The 21,696-nt window shown below is 40.5% G+C and overlaps 1 protein-coding gene across 1 annotated transcript in view; it reads right to left on the bottom strand.

The window, feature by feature from the left end:
- Nucleotides 1–5,335: 5,335 nt before the first annotated feature.
- Nucleotides 5,336–21,696, bottom strand: part of LOC113406224 (male-specific lethal 3 homolog) — a 36,684-nt gene continuing 20,323 nt past the window's right edge. The window contains exon 13 of the mRNA XM_026649597.1: nt 5,336–5,897. Coding sequence (XP_026505382.1) covers nt 5,798–5,897 — 100 coding nt within the window. The 3' untranslated portion in view covers nt 5,336–5,797. The remainder of the gene's footprint in view (nt 5,898–21,696) is intronic.

Below are 21,696 nucleotides of genomic sequence, written 5' to 3'. Positions count from 1 at the left end.
CCTTTGCACTTTGGTTAGAACAACAGCAGTTTTCCCATCCCAGAAAAATATCTTGTTCTAATGGGTGATTCTTACATTTTTCAGAAGCAGCAGGGATGCCTCCAGCATCTCCACCTGGAAATCATCTTTTACGTGTGGGGTTTGCAGATGCGGTCACTGCATTTCTGAACAGTGAGGGGCCCCTTTCCCAGCATTTTTGCAGACATAGTTAGTGAAGTCTTCATCAATCTTTCTTCCCCCCTCACATGTAGATATAATTTACACTTCCTTTTGACTCCTTTGTTCAGTTTCCTCATCTTGGCTGCCATCATTTCCTCATCTTCTCCAGCTGACACACAAGCCCTGAATGAAACTGGCCTCTAAGGGCATGTCTATACTGCATCCACAAGGAAGCCCCCCCAGCCCAGATTTGTGCTAGCACTCTAAAAATAGCTGTGTAAATGGTGCTTCAATGTTGCAGCTCGAGCCAGAGTTTGGGCTCCCAAGCCCACCTCTTCCACAGGCTTCAGAGCCCAAGCCATAATGTCCACATTGCTATTTTTAAGCATGCCAGCTTGAATCCTGCTCGCGCAAGTCAACCTTCCTGGGCTGGGAGGCTTCTCCCAGCTGCAGTGTAGACATACCCTGAGAAAGCTGTACTGGAGTTTTGACATTTGCTCGCACTGACTACTTCTTACTGTTACTTGTAACAGTTTCAAACCCAATTTAAAAACAGCTTTAAACAGTTAGAAAGCATTATTTAGCCGGCAACCAGGGACCATCTTAAAAAAAGGGGGAGTCAGGATCTTTGGTACAAGTGTGAATTTCAGCACAATGTGTATGTGGTGATGAGTCCCTTTTCACCTTCATAAAGACTGGAACTACATTTGCCCTTCCCCAAATCACTGATGTTATCTATGGTTAATAATAAAAATGAACATTAGTTGTACAGCAGTCTTCAATAGTTTTTGAATCATATGAACCCTTGGCTTTATCTTCTATCCCAGATGATAATAAAATAGTAGTCTTGGTATTTTTCTTTCACTAGCATCTTAACCCTTTCTACTACTCACTGATTAGCATTTAATACATTATTTATTTGTCTGAAGTTGGGTGCTGTTGGCCATATGGGGTCCAAGAGTTGGCTTTCATCCCTTTTGTGCTAAAATTAGGGCCACTCTGTTATTGATGCATACGGGCATGTGAGTAAAAAGAGACAGCAGAGTAGCCCCTTTGCCTTCTACACAAAAACATTGGAGGATGGGAATGTGGCTGTGTGAGCTCCCTAAGCACAAGGGGATACTACTGCCACTGTTTAGCAGTGCCACAGAAAGTGGATCTTGATAGGCTGGAGATATAGACTCTCCCGCATTGGCAAGAACAATGAAACTGGTTCTGGGGACAGAACCACCATCTACATCTTTCCTAATGGTTTGGAAGGAGCTGCCATACAGCATGCTCCTCAACCCAGCATCTTTGAAGACATTTATACTCCAGTCACCATCATCTGCATCTTACACCTCATTGTCAGGAATTGCAGTTGAATCTGTAGGACTGATCTTATTTCCCCCCGCCCCCGCCCCAGCCCCAAGTTTTCCTTTACAGTCCTTCTAAATATTTATGTACATTTACAATAAATTACCTAGAGACAAGGTGGGCAAGGTAATCTTTAATTGGACCAACTTCTGTTGGTGAAAAAGACAAACTTTCAAGCCACACAGAGCTGCTTCTTCCTGCGAACAATAAATTACCCAGTTATTTGCATAGACAAAATTGGCAAATAATATGCTTCTTCCATGTTCTCGGCATTTTTTTTTTTTTTCGTTTTAGCCTTTGTTCTCCATGTAGAGACACGGTCTTTTTAGTTCTTGTTTAATAATATGGTGATGCAAATGGACATCTGTAATAACAAGTTTGGTGCAAGGCCAGAGGAGGGATTTATGAGTAATGGGGCTCTGTAACTAACAGGATCCGAATACCATTAGCCACAAGCAACTACAGGGCCTCAAGTCAGCCTGAACTGTTGATATACATAGTGTGTGCTTGGTCAGTGATAGAAAGAACAAGTTAGTTCCTGTCTCTTCTGGGTTCAGTAATAAGAGGAGTAAGATAATACCACTAGGTAACTTATTTCCCCCTTATTCTTATGATAAGCAAAAGAAATTGAAATATTCAGGAGGGGGTCAGGAGCAATATGAACAACAATATCACCACTATATCAGTGATTCAAGAGTGTCACAATGTCATCTTGTTTCCTTCTTTCTAAAGTGTAATAATTTTGTGCTGATACAGTATTTACCTATACATTTTCCTCTAGACATTCACTGCAAGCAACTTTAAATCATAAAAATGTATTATTTGCTCCATAAACTACAGATATATCCTTTTGGCATAGGTAGACCAGTTTATACAGTACAATTTTGTTTAAGCAACTACTTCTTACCTGAAAAACACTCCTATTGGAAGCTGAGTTATGTCTCACATCTGTTTGCATCAGAAAAACTGCGAAGTGTGTGTGTTGAATTTAATGGCATCCTGCAACAATGCAGTGTTGACAACTCACAATTTTATTGCCAATCTTGTGATACTTTCCTAAAGTCCCAGCTCTTGGAGGCCTGTGATTAGCTGAAAATCTCAGCTTATTTAAAAAACAAAAAAGGTTCTAACACTCATAGTTGCAGAGAAAAGCATGAAAACTTGACCCATGTGTGCCTCAGAGACTACAAAAGCCAGAAGGTAAACATCATGATTTGTAAGCCAATCTCACACCTTTTTGGGGAATAACTCATGATTTCAGAATGATTGGGGTTGGCAATACTGCGTATATATTGTGTGTGTCATATCATCCATCTGTCACTGAGTAAAATCCTTATGAAATATCCAATTAGTTGCTGTTTATATCAATTGTACATTTCAAAAATTATTTTTATTAAAAACAGCAGATATCTAATTACTCTGGCATTAAATAACTGTGCACTAGTCACTTACCCACAGTAAAAAGTATAAAATCCATATTAAACTTTGATTAAAAAACAATTAGTAAAACTACCTCCTACTCAGCCACACATGTGAGATCTAAACATAACCAAAGTGTTTCTGTTGGGAGGATTTTCTTTTTAAAAACAAGCAGCCTACAAAACATATCATAAGTAACCAAAATGCTCACTAACCTTCACCTATAGCAGCTTCTTCAGTACCACTATAATTAAACCATAGGTATAAAAAGATAGCCTGCAAGTCTCTCTGCCCCATTTGAGGAATCTGCTAAAGTGGCAAATAGTCCTCATAAATGGACAAGTCATATATTGCTCCAGATGAAGAAATTTTGTAGGAAGATTTGCAGGTTGCCTTTAGTGTTATACTCAACACAAATCAATGAATACTTCGACCAGGCTCACACATGTTGCAGCAGATTTATAGGATGCAAGAGTCTGTTTTTTATACCTAATGGTGTAGAGGTAGAAAGACGGGGGCAAATTGGTTACTCATGAAAATGAGTTCATACAACTGGTTTGAACCAGGCACAATGCATGCAGGTACTACCTAAACTGCTTCTCAAATCACTGAGCAAACTGAATACAGACATTAATAAATAATTATGGCATGCACAAAAGGTCACTGTTACAGTTAAAACATAACCATGCAATAAGGTTTAAATTCTACTCTCAACCTGCCCTCTTATTCTTAGGCATTGATAGGGGAAAAAGATTTGACCTATCATATGCACTGCAACACTCTGCCACAATGGAGAGGATTAAGGATGGCGTTTCAGCGATATTCTAAGCTTAATATCTTGTTAGACATTCATTAATATTTGAATAGTATTTTTTACCTGCTGTATCAAGTTTATGTCAGGAGTGTCCCATATTAAAGAGGATCGTGAACTACTCAGCTTGTACTGTAGATTCAGAATCTCTACAGTTTTGGAATGGAGACTATAGCCCGGGAAACTTGGTACTACAGGAATACAATTTAAAAAATAGCACCACTAAATGAATCTTTAGAAATAAGGGTCTCCAAATCTCATTTTGGTATGGATCCAAAATGAGTGTAGCTACCCTGACGTTAAGACTCTGTAGAAGCTTTTCCTTTTGCAGAGTCTCATTCACTAAAACCAAGGTCATCTCTACCTTTTCAGTTCAAGGCTCGAACATGCCGTTCCACTCTTGACAAGTGACATTAACTGGTAATGCAGTGCTGTTGTAGCTGTGTTCGTCCCAGGATATTAGAGACACGAGGTGGGGGAGGTAATATCTTTCTCACCCCAACAGAAGTTGGGCCAATTAAAGAAGTTTTCAAGCTTACACCGAGCTCTTTCTTCAGATCTGGGTTACTTCTTACAGAATATATTTGTGATTTACATGGAAAGAGATGGTTTTACTAACTCCAAGACCTGCAAGCTCTAGTGGGTTCTTTTTGGCTCCAGAATCACAGGCAATCGTTCTAGAATTGGGGTGCTTCAAGGGAATAAGGACTGACCAGTGATTGGGGCACTAGCCCAGGACTTGGGAGACCTAGGTTCAATTTTCTGCTCAGGTTTCTTGTGTTTTTGGGCAAGTCACTTTCCTCTCTGTGCTTCAGATTCCCCATCTGCAAAATGGGGATAACAGCACTTCTCTACCTCACAGGGGTGTTGTATGGATAAATACATTAATGATTACGAGGCACTCACAGTAATGGAAGTACCCAAGATAAACAGTTAATTCTGCCAAGTATGTATTGTCAGAGGGATGAGGGATAACAGAATCCAGCTCATTCTCACACAGCTGCAAGAGTTTTGCAGTGCTAAAGAGAGTAAAATTTGCCAGTGTAAATCTAAGAGATGTGCCTCTGCTTTCGGACAGAAATTGTACAATAAAAAGGTGCCATTTTTACAGTCACTACTCCCACCCCCCATTCTCTACATAGTAATAATTAGTGAAAATATACAATGAAAGTCCAAACAAAACCCCATTTTTGAGATCATCCACCCAAATATCACACCTTCAATTACCAACCAGTTTCTTTATTAAGAAAAAAGTTTGCCAAAGTAATTGCTGTCACTTTATTCACTCTATGCTTACTCTGTGAGAACCTGTTAGAACATCCTGTTCTTTAATGCCTTTAGGAATCATTCACAGACATGGATAAGATGAATCACTGGTGAGGTCTGCACTTGTAACTGTGGCAACCTACTATGGGAAAGACAGATGCCTTTTAAAAAGAAAAACCAAGCAACATTTTTCATTTAAGCCACAGAAAACTACTTCCTTGAGTCAGAGACCATGACAATAAAATTGCTATGCAATTCTTCCTCTACATGCAGCACTCTTTCCTGCCATGACCGTTTCACAAAATGAAGTGTGTGTTCTGTGTGTGAAACGAAATCCACAGGATGCCAGTTATGCATTCTCCTTACACGAGAGTGAAGCCAGTTTAACTTTTCATGCTGAAAACAGTTCATGTTAAAATGAAAGACAGCATGAGGTATTTGTTTTCATGAAAGCGTCCCACTGCTAATGCACCTGCTTCCCCCCCCACACACACTTCTTAATAAGAACTATATGCAGTCCTATGCATTAGAAGTCAGTGCAGGGCTTCTTCTAGAAGTGCAGCTTACATGCAACACTTGGAGAAATTCAGAATGCAATCTTTGCATGGCTCTAAAACAAGAAGTGGTCCATCTCTGCTAACGAATCCAGTAGTCATAGACGCGACTCCCTTTTTCCTATCTGAAAAAGGCCATACAAATTCCATTTCATCTTCATCTCGTAGCTATGTGGCAAAGCAGCAACAACCATGGGCTATGTACAGCAGGATTTATTGTTCACTAAAAGCTTCAGTAGATTGCCCGAGGATTCTTGGTGCTATAGTAAGCCTCACATGCAGCTACATAAGCAGACTCTGGGAAGAAGTCATCATGGTATTCTGCTAGAAACCTGAGAAGAAAGCACATGATTAAAATCAAAGAACAAACAGACTTAGGTTTAAAGATGCAGTAAAATAGGATGTGCAATTCTCAAAGCGTTTTTTAAGATTAGCAAAGCATATGCTGATGTACATAGTCCTTCATGCACAAGTTTCGAAGTTTAAAAGGTGCTAAAGTCTTACACACACAGTGAAGAACATAGCCTTTCCTTTCAAATCTAAAGGAGATGGAAGGAGTTTGCTTAAGCATCACCAAAGAAAAAGCTGGGATAGAGGCTATGTATGGAAAATTTTAGTGCAAAACAAAAGTTTCAGGAAATAAGCATATGAAAACAAGGGGATACTGTAGAAATGTTTTCGCAACTTTACCTGTAGCAGACACTACCCATGCCAACTATGTACTTTCACCCACATTTATTTTAAATGGAATCTGTAGCAATACACAGATAGCTTTTATTGGATATCCAATAAAAGCTAACTGTCAGCTTATACCCTTGAAAGTAAGTATAATCCCATTTTCTGTCCTCCTGAGAGCATTCAGTGTCCTCCTTCTTTCATGGATTCTTAATTCACACACACACTGCCCCACCACTCCCACACAGGAATGGATTTAGGGCCAGGAAAGCCAGGCAATCGCCTGGGGTGCTGGGCTCAGGGTGCTCTTTTTGCTGTTAGCGACAAAAGGGAAAAGAGAATGTTTGAAGTAAAATGTTTCAGGTATTCCATATGTGGATTCATTTTTCACTAATCTTCTACAATGTTCTGGACCTTTGTAGAATCTCATGGAACCTTCCAGACTTTCTGAGAACTACATTTTCCTTAAACCTCCTACAATGTCATCAGCCGTGCCCTTGTGAGTATATAAGGGGTGGGGATTCGCCAGTCAGTCAGCCAGCGAGATATAAAGAACGAACTGAAGTGAAGTGAGAGCCCAACTGCAATATTGTGAACCTTGTTTTGTTGCGTAATTGTGAAAGTATACTTGTGTTTTAAGACTTGAAGAGTGTAAGTAGCGATTAATAAAGGACATATTTAATGAGATGCCAGAGATATCTACCAAACCCTATCTATGCAACAATATAACAGAAATACTGTTACTTCTTTTGCCATGCTTAACACAATGTTTGATGACTCTCTAAGACTGCGGAACATAGACTTTTGCTCTCCCTAACATTGTCTCTTTTCCCTTGTAAGAAATAAAAGATGCCCCCGATGAAGCCTTGAGGAGCTCAGTATAGGAAGTGAAAAGCTCAACTGCAATCCAGTTTACAGCAAGGGGCAAATTTGATGGGAAAACATCTGAAGCAGAACATAGACCAGGCTTTAGGCAATACCAATTGTCCCAGTGCAGAAGAAATTGAGGAGCAAAGTGTGGAAGTCCTATTACTAAGGAATTAACAGATTTACCTGAAGATAAGGAATGAAATGTGAGGAAAGTGATGGAGAATCATCCAGTTTTCCTAGCATTGTAAAGAAGAGTGATGACAAAGAAGAATCTGGTTTACATGAAAAGGAGAGAAACAATAAAGAATTAGCCTCGTATGATGACAAACAGCAGTGAGAAAAACCTGCACACCACAAATCAATACATTAGATTCTGCTTTATGGCCAGTGATCCTAAACTCTGCTGATAATAATACAATTTTGAACGGGCCAAGAAAAAAAATCGAGAATGTAACATTTCCAGCAAATGAGTAGAAGCGACACTTCTCTAAGTCGCACTGCAAGAGAGTGCTTGAGAATGGTGAGAAACTGAATTGGTGTTAGCTACTCAATATCAATGGACAAAACGTTCAGGTTTTGTTATAAAATAATTGACAAGAATGCCAAGTCACTGCTTGCACTTTCCGGTTACAATCACTGGCATAATTTAGCTGGTTCTCTGAAGCAACATGAAAAGTCACCCGACCATTTTACAGCTTACTCCAAATGGATGTTGGTTGAGTCCAGACTCAAGCTGAATAAATGCACAGATGCTGAAAACCAGCACAACATTAATGCAGAAACCCAGCATTGGAGGAATGTGCTCGAGCGTCTGATCTCAATTATTCTCTTCCTGGCAAAGAATAATTTGGCTTTCCAGGGCTCGCCAGATAAGTTGTTCACAGAGCATAATGGTAATTTCCTCAGTTTGGTAGAGCTCCTGGGGAAATACGATGATGTCATGCGTGAGCACCTACGTAGAGTAGTTTGTAAAGAAGCTGTGGACCATTACTGCAGCAAAATTATTCAAAACAAATTGATTGACCTTATGGGAAGGAAGGTGTTTGATAACATATTGATGCAGCTCAGCAAAATGAAATACTACGCCGAAATAATGGACTGCATTCCTGATATTAGACACAGTGAAAAGATGTTTACAGTAAGATTTGTTGATGATGAGGAAGGCTGTAGCCAAGTAAACGAATGCTTTATCTGTTTCCGGTCTGTGGATGACTACTGGAAAAGACCTAGCAGAACTGTTTATGAATGTTTTGAATGAGAATAAAATAAAGCTTCAGGACTGCTGTGGCCAAGGCTACAACAATGGCATGAACATGAAGGGAAGAAACAGTGGCGTCCAGGCAAAGGTCCTTGTGCTGAATCCAAGAGCTTTCGTGCCTTGTGGCTGCCATTCTCTCAACTTGGTTGTGTCAGATGCAGCGTTGTCATCTTTAGATTCAGTATCTCTCTTCAGAGTACTGCAAAGGATAAACATCCTGTTTTCAGCATCAACTATCAGGTGGAAGATCCTCACAGACAATGTTACAAATCTGACCATGAAGCTGATAAATGGCTCTTGCTGGGAAAGCCACATTGACAGCGTAAGACCAATGAGGTACCAAGTGACTGAGGTTTACAATGCCTGGAGGGAACTGGTGCAGTCGAGTAAAGCTGAGGCCAGAATTCAACAAGGCACAAAGCTAGCCAAACCAGATCACTGACTTCAAATTTCTGGTCTCAATTGTGGTTTGGATGATATCCTGTTCCAAGTAAACATTCTAAGCAAGGCATTACAAACTCAGTCAATGGACATGACAACCGCTACTATTTTGGTGAGAAGTTGCCTTGATTTTGTTGTGGCCTACAGAGACAATGGATTTGAAGATGCCATCACTGCTGCCAAAGAAATGGTGGAAAACTTAGGAGTTCAGCCAGTCTTCAAGAAAACTCATATTCATTGGAAGAAGAGACTGTTTGGTTATGAGGGAAAAGATGAGGTAATGGGAAACTCAGAAGAAAAATTCAAGAGGGAGTTTTTTTGCTTGCTCATTGACACTGCTCAAGTGTCCACTGAAGAAAGGTTCAGATAAATGAAGCACCACAAAAAGACCTGGGAGGTTTTGTATGACCTTAGTAAGCTCCAGGAGACTGTAAAACACTCTTGAACAATTGTATGGACCTTCACCAGACGCTGACACAACATGGGGAATATTCGGATGTCAATGATAAAGACCTCTATGTCAAACTGGACATCATCTGTCACATTTTGCCACACAGGAAGCACTCTCCACTCCAAGTTCTCCAATTCATTCAAGATGCAGAGCTGAAGAAAACTATTCCTAATGTGTGAATAGCTTTGAGGATTCTGCTCATGCTGCCAGTCAGAGTCGCAAGTGGTGAGCGCAGCTTTTCAAAACTCATGCTCATTAAAACATATCTTTGATCGATGATTGCCGACGAGAGACTGACATCGCTTGCTATTTTACCGCTTGAAAATGCTGTTGGCAAATCTTTGGATCTCTCTGATGCTGTGATTCAGTTTGTGAGGGCAAAGGCGAGAAAACGACCTTCTGAACTAAAGGACTAGGGTTAACATTCTAAGGCCCACTGTAACATTATTTAATATTGGGGTCCATCCAAAGTTGGTGCACTGTTCAATTTCTTGATGTTAGTACATTTCAGTTATTCTTAAAATTAAAAAGTTTCTATAAGCTTAGAGGAAATTAAATTTTTTTATTTGCTTGTACATTGCATGATAAATACAGATTTACAGATCCTAGCATGCAAATTTATCATCTTATATGATAGGGATAAATCATGCATGCAAATAGTGCATCAAAGTCACGAAATGGACTACAACTGCAATAACAAATAAGGTACTCAAAAGTTTAATGGGGGGGAAGGCGGGCACCGAAGATGTTCCTTGCCTGGGGTGCCATTTGGTCTAGGGCAGGCCCTGATTCCACACACACTTGAACTGCAGTGTCTACAAAGGAACCACAGCCACATAATTTGGCATTTTTCCAAGATGCCACAAAATGCATCATTTTGTTGCAGCAGGGTGACATTTTGTTGTCTCCTTGTTCTGCTGCGACCTGCCTCTTGTTCTCCAGCTTTCCCCATAAGGGGAAGTTAACTGGCTTAACAGTGCACATTCCCTTCACTCTTCCATGAAGCCATGCAAAAAAGGGGGTTGGAAGCCACATCTAGACCCCAGCTTTGATACAGAAACATGAGGGAAGCCCAAGCAGTGTAGCCTGAAGAGCTGAGCCCAAGAAGCAATGGTGCAGCCACCAATGCTTGGGGAGAGGGCTACTAAAACTGACAAGCTTTCCCTTCTCTGGGACACATGCACATGAAACCAGGGTTTGGGAATGGAGAAGTTTAGTAAAAAACAAAACAAAAACCCTCCTCAAAAATAATCCCTGTAGAAAATAAACAAGTTTTATATCACTTAGTATTTCCAACTATTAGCCATACTTTGCACATTTGTACATGGGTAGGGAAGCAATGGAAATCTGGTCCCATTGTGCTTGGCTGTTGGACAGGAGTTATCGGTTAGAAGCCAGAACTCCAGTCAGTAAATTTAGTATAATAAATACTTGGGTATATACAATCTAGATGCAAGTGGTACCAATGATGTTCAGCGTATAATGTATAAAAAAAAACCCTGTACATTTCTCCAACCTTATTCCTCACTAAGCTCCCCTTAAATAACTAATTTATTTTGATTTTGTATATTGAGAAATCTGAAGCAGCAAAGAATACCGAAAAAGAAGATTCTACACATAAGGCAAATCAAAATTTAAACAGAAATACATTAATCACTAAAAGCTCAGAAGCTTATCTTTCATTTTAAATAGAAACAGACTACAGCAACCATGGAAAGGTGTTCTCTACAACACTTGCCTTTACTTAAAACTTTATTCAGAACAGGGTATCAAACATGTTATTTCTCTGGTTTTGCTTAAGCAAGACCACTACTTCAATATTTATACAAAATAAATAACATAACATAATGTAAGCAATAAAAGACAGACATTTTATCTAGTGAACATCTCTCTGATTCATCATAATTGTTTAGAGTGGGCTCTGCCATCCTATGAAATTTCATTCATTCTCACGGGTGTTAATTACAGAAAGTCAACAGTGTAGGCTGGCACAGCTCTATATTGGGCATAAAAGGTCCCAATTTTAAATCTTGTTGATGGGCCAAGACAGGGGGCAGGGGGAGACAATATGTTTCCATGTGATAGAATTGTGCCTTTTGGGCAGGTAGAGGGGGGAATGGAGTTGCTTAGGAAGCTACATACAGAAAACTACATTAGAAGAACTCTAAAACTGCCAAGTTACCTTAATTCTGGCATTATGTATTTGAGCAAGAGGGTTGCAGGGGGTGGAGGGAGGATGTTCCTTTGTGTTTAAAGCAAGGATTCCAGAGGCTCTTTTACAGACTGATGCTGGGCAAAACTATCATAATGCATGTGTATAAGGGCCAAATTGAAGGGCAATCTTCATTCTGGCATTTCTTAACTTATGAATACTTTACTGTGCAAGCTATGTTTTTAACTTAGTTTTCTATATGCAATATAATATGCACAGTCTACTGGTTTCACACTGGTTCCTGCAAAAGCTATCAGGAGTTTTTGCTCAGTACTTAACAGGCTAGCATGGGGTTCTCAAACTGGGGGTTGGGACCCCTCAGGGGGTAGCGAGGTTATTACATGGGAGGTCGTGAGCTGTCTGCCTCCACCCCAAATCCCGTTTTGCCTCCAGCATTTATAATGGTGTTAAATATATAAAAAAGTGGAGGATTGCTATGTGAAAGGGGTCACCAGTACAAAAGTTTAAGAACCACTGGGCTAGCACAAAGCAGAAAGGGGGAGGGGTAGTTCAGTGGTATGAGCATTGGCCTGCTAAACCCAGGGTTGTGAGTTCAATCCTTGAGGGTGCCACTTAGGGATCTGGGACAAAAATCAGTACTTGGTCCTGCTAGTGAAGGCAGGGGGCTGGACTCGGTGACCTTTCAGGGTTCCTTCCAGTTCTATGAGATAGGTATATCTCCATAAATTATGATTAGGGGGCAGATAGACAGAATTAAAGACTTCTATGAAAATTACCCTCAACTGAGGTTAAGAAATTATATCAAGTGGTTCAGCAGAGTTACAGATGTATTATTACAGCTTTCTGTTCACAGAAATGACGACGGTTCCTTATGTATCTGGTCCTTAAACAATAAAAGGCTGCTCTTCACAATCAACGAAACTGAAGATACTTTATAGTGAATATAAATGGGTTTTATAGGACAGTATTTTGGCAGTTGCCAAGATGAATAAAAAGAGTGGGAACACTTATTGATGAATAAAAACTAATATAGAACCAGAACTCAATGCAGTAATCAAGATTTGAGTAATCTATGTCTCCACCACACCACCTTAGTTGATCACTAGACAATTAGGTGCCACTCTGCTAAGTTTACCAGGCTGCACAACCAGTCAAAGACTTTATGCAACACTTAACACATGACATATGATGGCACTCCTTAAAAAAAAAAAAAATCTATTTGAAGAGTCAATGAAAAACTCTCCCTGCTCCCACAGAAACGGTTTGTCATATGTACTATGCACCTGTTTTACTGTAGGAAAACACCACAAAAAGCCTACCATAAATATAGTAGTTTTCTTAAAACAAGGAATGCTGAATGATAAAATACTACTGGACTTGACTAAGCTTTGTCTCTGTCCCTGGGATAGGTGGGTTGAATAAAGAGTTGGAATGAAGTACTTAAGCAGAACTGAGCTAATAAAGAGTCCCTCATTAACTCTAATTCTAAACTGATGAAAGAGCAATTAAGTTTGCAGTCCACAAACAAAACAGGTGAACAAATTTCTAATGTAAGTGACATTCTCTTTGATCCCAGCACCAACAGGTGGATCCTAGGGTGAAGTAATTTTAAATTACATTAATAAAATGGGAGCATCTGTGAGGGGTATCAGCTTGGTTGAAATATTCCAGAGGGTAAACTTAGGCTATGTCTACACTACCGCGGTAAGTCGACCTACGCTACGCAACTCCAGCTACGTGTTGAAGTTGGAGTCGACGTACCTTAGGTCAAGTTACCACGGGGGGGTCAACGGGAGAAACTCTTCCGTTGACTTATCTTACTCTTCTCGTCAGGGGTAGAGTACAGGGGTCGATTGGAAAACGATCGGCTGTCGATTTGGCGTGTCTTCACTAGACATTCTAAATCAACCTCCAGTGGATCGATCTCAGAGTGTCGATCCCGGCTGTAGTGTAGACCTGCCCTTAGAGACTTTACTACATGGTCTATCCCCTCCTACCAATACCGTGACTTCTGCTTAATTAGAATTCTAATCTTCATTTAAATTCTGATTCTGCCACATTTAGGCCCTGATTCAGGAAAGCTCTTAAGCAGGTGATTAATTACTGTCCTAAATAGGTATACTTTCCTGAATCAGAGTGTTTACACTGAAATTAGAGAGATTATTCACAAGAATAAAGCACTACTCAACATGAGAAACAGCAACAGAACCAGGCTCCTGACAGAGTTCACATTTGTTAGATAACCACTTTTAACCAGCTCCTATCTCAGAATATTTCAACGCACCTCATCTTCCCAGCTCAGTAGCAAACATCTTTTCTTAAAATATATAAAATATTCCATTAAACATTTATCAAATAAATATCTGAAATCTGTAACCTTATCACACTCGCACGAAGCTTCTAGTAGCATAACTGCTTAACATTAATTGCACATTAGCACAGACTAGTGGACACAACTGACTACTACAATGAGTAACAAAATTACTTATTACTCCCAGAAATAGTATGGCTGCAGAATCCAGTGGACATTTTTTCGTAAAGTCACATCTTCTGCAACAACTTTGATTTTCAACAGAAAATAATCACACAAGACTTTTCTCATTGGTCTCATAAGATTAAACTCCTGTATACTTTTGTCAAATATTGATCTGACTCCCTACTTGGAAAATATTCAAAGTATGAAAAGAAATAAAATTCTTTACTGACATAATGCAAAAGGTTTGAGACCGGCAGTACAGGAGGTAAGCTGCTTTAAAATATTTTTAAAAGAAAGCTTTAAGGGATGCAACGAAACAGCCGCCTACAGGATTTACTGAGTTTTAATAAGATTATTAGCTTCTAACAGAAAAAGCTATTGACTACTAGGAAAGAACTTTCCTATAATCTGAAAAGCCACATGTTGGACTCGCAAAGATAAATTTATTGGAACTTTTTAGAAGTGTCATTTTAGGAACTAACATACTTTTCTCTAAATCCTAATGAATAAATAGAAGAAAAGTAGTGAATAAGAGAAATGGTGAATAGCTGTAGTCTTCTGGAAGCTGTTCAAGGACCTACATGAAACAAATAGATATGACTGAAAGACCATTTCCAGTAGAGACGGGTCCACAACACGGAAGACTAATTACAACTGGTACCCTTGGCTGACAGATACCAAGGATATAGGAGGAAAGAACGTGAACTTAACCTTTTCATCGAGAGGTGGCTGCTCTAGATCAGAATTATGGCAAATGGGTGCGGCAGCTCACACTAATACTATCTTTTAGTATTTAAACAGCATATCAAGGTATGCTAGGTGCCTCACATGACAGACAGAAATCTGCGACATCTACTCCAAATAGTTTACAGCCCAATAGCACATTTTATTAAAAATAGACTGAAATTACATAGTTGGGAGAAAACAAATTCTTACACTATACCCATGGTATCTGGCAGGAAGGTTTGAGGTAGCTGTCATAGGTGGTGCGTGCTACTGTACATTGTGAGTAAAAGGAGTTCTTGCACCAGCATCCACTATCTTAACTTCACTAGGTCAGAAAAGCTTTGAGCTAGGGGGGGTTACACCCAGTGCCATTCCAGAACTATGAAGTCCCAAGATTGAGAATTCCTGGACACATGGATCTTCTAGAGAAATTAAAATATCCCCTCATTAATTGTGCTTATGTGGCAACAGCCTTCATATGTCAGAACAATGTTAAGCAAAATAATCCCATAATATCTGCCTTTCATAGGTTATGCTATTCATCAGATGGTTATGGAAAAATAAAGTCTTATATTAAATCTCATCTCTCTCAAGTCACCTCTTCTCCTGGTTCTGTGTAGGACATGACCAATCTTACATACCTAATTTCTGTGTCACCAAATATGCACATGCCTCTATGAACCTAGTGATAAAATCATACAAGTATAGGACTCAATGGGACCTCAACAGGTCATCTAGTCCAGTCCTCTGCACTTAAGGCAGAACTAAGTAATAACTAGACCATTCCTTACAGGTGTTTGTCTAACCTGTTCTTAAAAACCTCCAATGATGGAAATTCCACAGCCTCCCTAGACAATTTGTTCCAATGCTTAACTACCCTGACAGTTAGAAAGTTTTTCCTAATATACAATCTCAGCCTCAACTGCTGCAATTTAAGCCTATTGTTTCTTGTCCTGTCTCCAGAGGTTAACGAGATCAAATTTTCACCCTCCTCCTTGTAACAACCTTTAATGTACTTGAAAACTTGCCCCTCCCCCTCAGTCTTCTCTTCTCAAGACTAAACAAACCCATCTTTTTCAGTCTTTCCTCACAGGTCATGTTTTCTAGACCTTTAATCATTTTTGTTGCTCTCTGGATTTTCGCCAATTTGTCTACATTTTTCCTGAAATGTGGTGCCGAGAACCGGACATGATACTCCAACTGAGGCCTTATCAGCACAGAATACAGTGGAAGAATTATTTCTTGCGTCTTGCTTACAACACTCCTGCAGATACATCCCAGAATGATGTTTGTAACACTGTTGTGCAAAAAAAAAAAAAAAAAATGGCAATGTTGACTCATATTTAGTTTGTGATCCACTATGACCTCCAGATACCTTTCTGCAGTACTCCATCCCAGGCAGTCATTTCCCATTATGTGTGTGTACAACTGACTGCTCCTAAGTGGAATACTTTGCATTTGTCCTTATTGAATTTCATCCTATTTACTCCAGACCATTTCTCCAGTTTGTCAGATCATTTTGAATTACAATCCTATCCTTCACAGCACTTGCAACCCCTCCCAGCTTGGTATCGTTCTCAAACTTTATAACTGTACTCTCTATGCCATTATCTAAATCCTTTATGAAAATATTGAACAGAACCGGACCTAGGACAGATCTCTGCAGGACCCCACTCTATACGCCCGTCTACCTTAACTGATAACCATTGATAACTACTCTCTGGGAATGATTTTCCAACCAGTCATGCATCCACCTTATAGTAGCTGTAGCTAAGCTACATTTCCCTAGTTTGTTCATGAGGTCACGTGAGACAGTATCAGAAGACTTAGTAAAGTCAAAATATAACACATCTACCACTTCCCCCCTATCCACAAGGCTTCTTACCCTGTCAAAGAAAGCTATTAGGCTGGTTTGACACAGTTTGTTCTTGACAAATCCAGACTTACTTATCACCTTATCTTCTAGGTGTCTGGAAACTGATTGCTTAATTATTTGCTCCATTATCTTTCCAGGTACTGAAGTTAAGCTGACTGATCTGTAATTCCCTGGGTTTTCCTTATTCCCCTTTTTATAGATTGGCACTATATTTGCCCTCTTCCAATCCTCTGGAATCTCCCCCATCCACCATGATTTTTCTAAGATAACCGTTAATGGGTCAGATATCTCCTCAATGAGCTCCTTGAGTATTCTAGGATGTAATTCATCAGGCCCGGGTGACTTCAAAACATCTAACTTGTCTAAGTAATTTTTAACTTGTTTTTGCCTATTTTAACCTCAGATCCTACTTAATTTACACTGGCATTCACTGTTAGATATCCAATTGCTACTAACAACAAAAAGGTACTTAGCACTTCCACCATTTCCAAATTTTCTGTTATTGTCTTTCCCCCCTCATTGAGTAATGGGCCTACCCTGCCTTTGGTCTTCCTCTTGCTTCTAATGTATATGTAGAATGTTTTAGAATAGAATATCGGGGTTGGAAGGGACCTCAGGAGGTCATCTAGTCCAACCCCCTGCTCAAAGCAGGACTAATTTCCAACTAAATCATCCCAGCGAGGTCTTGTCAAGCCTGACCTTAAAACCCTCTAAGGAAGGAGATTCCACCACCTCCCTAGGTAACCCATTCCAGTGCTTCACCACCCTCCTATTGAAAAAGTTTTTCCTAATATCCAACCTAAACCTCCCCCACTGCAACTTGAGACCATTACTCCTTGTTCTGTCATCTGCTACCACTGAGAACAGTCTAGATCCATCCTCTTTGGAACCCCCTTTCAGGTAGTTGAAAGCAGCTATCAAATCCCCTCTCATTCTTCTCTTCTGCAGACTAAACAATCCCAGTTCCCTCAGCCTCTCCTCATAACTCATGTGCTCCAGCTCCCTAATCATTTTTGTTGCCCTCCACTGGACTCTTTCCAATTTTTCCACATCCTTCTTGTAGTGTGGGGCCCAAAACTGGACACAGTACACCAGATGAGGCCTCTTCCACCTTGATCTCCCCTAAATGTTGCCACCAGTGCCGTCAATTTATATATAATGACTTCAATTTATAAGGCCTTTTGGGTTCAGACTTCAGTCTGCAAAAACTTAAGTATGAGCCTAACGTTACGCATGTGAGTTCAGTGGGACTAATTATGTGCTTAAAGTTAAGCATGCATATAAGTCTTTTGAAGGATCTGGACTTAAGCTGATAGGCAAACTATTCACGGAGGAGCTCTTAACAACCAAAATGTGAAACATGGCTTTCTTGAATAGAAGGCAGAACCAGTTTAAGGGATTAGGGTAGAAATGGGGGGAAAAAAACCTCGCTTATCAAGAAATATTCATAAGGAATTTATAGAGGCCAAATACAACTCTTGGTACCTATGATGAAATCTAGCTAGGTCAAACACCACCATCTCTACTCAGACAAACTTCCCGGAAACTTCTATTGGCCACAACACATCAGCTCCTTGCAGCTCCAGCAGCACAATGCCCCCCAGAGTGACACATACTGAATTACTGGACCACTTTCTTGTTAGCCTTTATGTCTCTAGCTAGTATAATCTCATTTTTGGCCTAATTTTGTCCCTACATGCTTGCGTTGTTTTTTTCATATTCATTCTTCGTAATTTGACCTAGTTTACACTTTTTGAAGGACTCGTTTTTGAGTTTCAGATGATTGAAGATCTCCTTGTTAAGCCAGGAGGGTCTCTAACCATACTTCCTATCTTTCCTATGCAGTGGGATAGTTTGCTCGTCTCTTTGAAAAACTGCCAACTCTCTCAAACTGTTTTTCCCCTTAGACTTGCTTCCCATGGGATCTGACCTACCAAATCCCTGAGTTTGCTGAAGTCTGCTTTCTTGAAATCTATTATCTTTGTTGTGCTCTACCATTTCATGATCACTTTAACCCAAGCTGCCTAGAATCACCGAAGTGTAGGACTGGAAGGGATTACTGATAGATTACTCTATTATCACAACCAAGAAATGGCAAGTTAGGCACTAGCCTCAAGTGCAACCCAGTTTTACCTTCTTAAAGCAAGTGTTTTGAACTGTTTAGGACTCAGGGTCAGTGTTCTCTCAAGTGCCAGTTTTAATTTGAACATTTTCAAAAAAAGTACTGTACTTAAAACTCATTTTTCAACAGTACATGAAGAAATGCTCACTACAGTCTGTAAGACTACTCTGCTGAGCAGAATGGGTACACTGATCATTTAATGAAAAAACAGTGTATGTTTTCTATATTTCTTATTTCTTACTACAATATATTTATTCTGGAAAACTGAAATCAATCACGTCCAGAAGCAATCTGACGTTTGACTGAGAAGTATTACAGAGCAGTATCTCATTTATAACATCCACCAGGCTGTGAGTAAATGTAGTGTAAAATAAGCTTCCAGACAAAAGTGGTATATCAAAGAAAGTTTCTCAATTCAGGACAGACTGCAATAGCCCAAAGACTTAAGTGAAACTATAAATTTAAACACTAAATTCATCTCTCTAAAATTCAGAGATTAAATCCCTGTCTACACTAGAGATCAAAATGTTTAAATTTTATTTAAGAAAAAAATCAGTTAAACATGGTTCATGACAACAGTATAATAGTAAACTACTTATACCTGATCTATACTGGTTAGTTAAAAAGGGGTTTAGGAACACTGTTATACTATATAGACAGTGTAGATCTCCTCCCTTCGATCAGCCACAATTTAAAGAAAAAAGGAGACAACTTCAACCTGCCATTCTGAACTGTGCAACTTCTCACCAAGATGTTCACTGAACTGTCCTCAGATGAGTAGGCTACTTGTCTCTAACAAACTCAGCTCCTATTTATTAAAGGGGAAATAAATCTCACTCAAAGTGCAGGGGAGAGGGAAAAGAAACTCCTTACTGTACAGTCACAAGTCATTTAGAGGACTGCGGAGAAAGCCAACCTAAAGAGTTAAGTTCTCTTCACTCAATTTCTCCTTTGTTAAGGACTAATTTGACAATTTTAAAAATAGTTATTTTTACCTTTAAAATTAAGGTTCTGAAGTTCTGAGTTTTTGCAAATTATATTCTCTAGGGCAGTGGTCTCCAAACTTTTTACACCCAAGATCACTTTTTGACTTTAAGAGCAATCCAGGATCTACCCCGCCCCTTCCCCGAGGCCCTGCCCCTTCCCCAAAGCCCCACCCCGCTTACTCCATCCCCCCCCCTCTGCCGCTCACTCTCTCCCACCCTCACTCACTTTCACTGGGCTGGGGTAAGGGGTTGGGATGGGGTGCTGGCTCTGGGCTGGGGCTGAGGGGTTCGCAGTGTGGGAAGGAGCTCTGGGCTGAGCCTGGGGCAGGGAGTTGGGATGCAGGAGAGGGTGAAGGGTGCAAGCTCTGGGAGAGAGCTTGGGTGCAGGAGGGGGCTCCTGGCTGGAGCAGTGTTGGGGTGCAGGAGGGGGTACAGGGTGCTGGCTCTGTGAGGGGAGTCAGGGCTGAGGCTTGGAGACCAGGAGGGGGTTCAGGGTGCAGGAGGGGATATGGGATAATGGCTCTGGGAGGCGGATGAGGGTTGGGGTGCAGCCTCCCACTGGGCAGCACTTACCTCCGGTGGCTCCTGGTCGGCAGCGCAGTGTGGCTGCTGCTAAAGCAGGCTCCCTGCCTACCCTGGCCCCACGCCACTCCCACAAGGGGCCAACATGCCCCGGGACCCCTGGGGGAGGGGGCACGTGGCTCCGCACGCTTCTCCTCTCTGCAAGCACTGCCCCCGCAGCTCCCACTGGCCACAGTTCCCCGTACCTGGCCAATGGAAGCTGCAGGCAGGAGCAGAACATGGAGGGAGACCCCTTAGCAGCAGCCCCACTGCACCACCGGAGATTGCAATCGACTGGGAGATCCTAGAGGATCCTCTAGGATCGACTGATCGATCACGATCGACTGGTTGGTGACCACTGCTCTAGGGAGAAAAATCCATTGAACTACTTTGGAGTATAAATATCCTTGCTGAATAGATGCTAGCATACATGCTAAGAAAAGCAGTTTAGTGTCTAGCTAATAAAGATAACGATCCTTCCTGCTGGGACAGTTACAGCACAAATTCAGAATCTATTTTACAGAAATGGTCAGAAATTCACATAAAATAGGAGTAAGACCTTCCTATAGCAAGAGCTACATTTAAGAAACTCTCCTTTAGAGGGGAGCACAAATTAAAAACCAATACTTCCAAGAGGGTACAACGGGGGGGGGGGTGGGGGGGCAGGAGGGGTTCGGGCTCCAGGGTGGCAGCGGCGCGCACCGGGGCCAGGGCAGGCTCCCTGCATGCCTGCCCTGTCCCCGGGCCTGTGCCACTCCAAGAAGTGCTGGATCCGTAGTTTGCCCACCCCGGTCTACAGATGATAAAAATAGTAATTCAGTATAAGAGAGGGATAGAATTAAAAAAGCATCAGTCTCCTTGGTTTGGAAAGCACGTCACAAAAATTATTTAGGAAGCACCATGAAACAATTAGTTTTCTTTAAAAACTTGTAACACAGTGTACTGCCTATAATAATAAGAGTTTCATAATCAAGAAAGATAGTTGGAGGCCTTTTTCTAAGATTTTGAGTTACAATTTGAATGTGCCAGCAGCTTGCTGATTCTAACCTCAACAGATAGGCTAAGATACATTGTGATAAAAGCTCCATCACATATGAAGGCCATAATCATTTAATGCCTTAAAATGTAATAAAACAAGTTAAAATGGATTGAAAACCAAATGAAAGGATTTTCAGGAGCAATGTATTTAGTCCATTGAATAGCTTTAAAAATATAGGCTACTGCACTCTCAATATAAAATTGGGAGTGCCTTTAAAAGCAGAATGACAGTATGTAAGCCATGAAAAATGAAAGCACTTTTCAGGGATGCCACATTTGTTAAGCAAAGGTTTCAGACTACCAGTAGTCTAGGGATGGCAGAAAGAAGCTCTCACTACAAGACACAAATACACGTTTGATATCAATATAGTACCCAAACTTTTCAAATAAGGGTATAGGACATTAAGGTCAAGGACATTAATTTTATCTTTAAAAACAGTCAGGAGGTGCTTAGACACTTCGATGACTGAGCCCATAT

The sequence above is a fragment of the Terrapene carolina genome, unplaced genomic scaffold, assembly GCF_002925995.2.
Source record: "Terrapene carolina triunguis isolate 2854851 unplaced genomic scaffold, T_m_triunguis-2.0 Scaffold23, whole genome shotgun sequence".
Classification (NCBI taxonomy): domain Eukaryota; kingdom Metazoa; phylum Chordata; order Testudines; family Emydidae; genus Terrapene; species Terrapene triunguis.
Note: the sequence above shows the minus strand (reverse complement) of the source record. Positions and strands in the feature narration are given on the sequence as shown.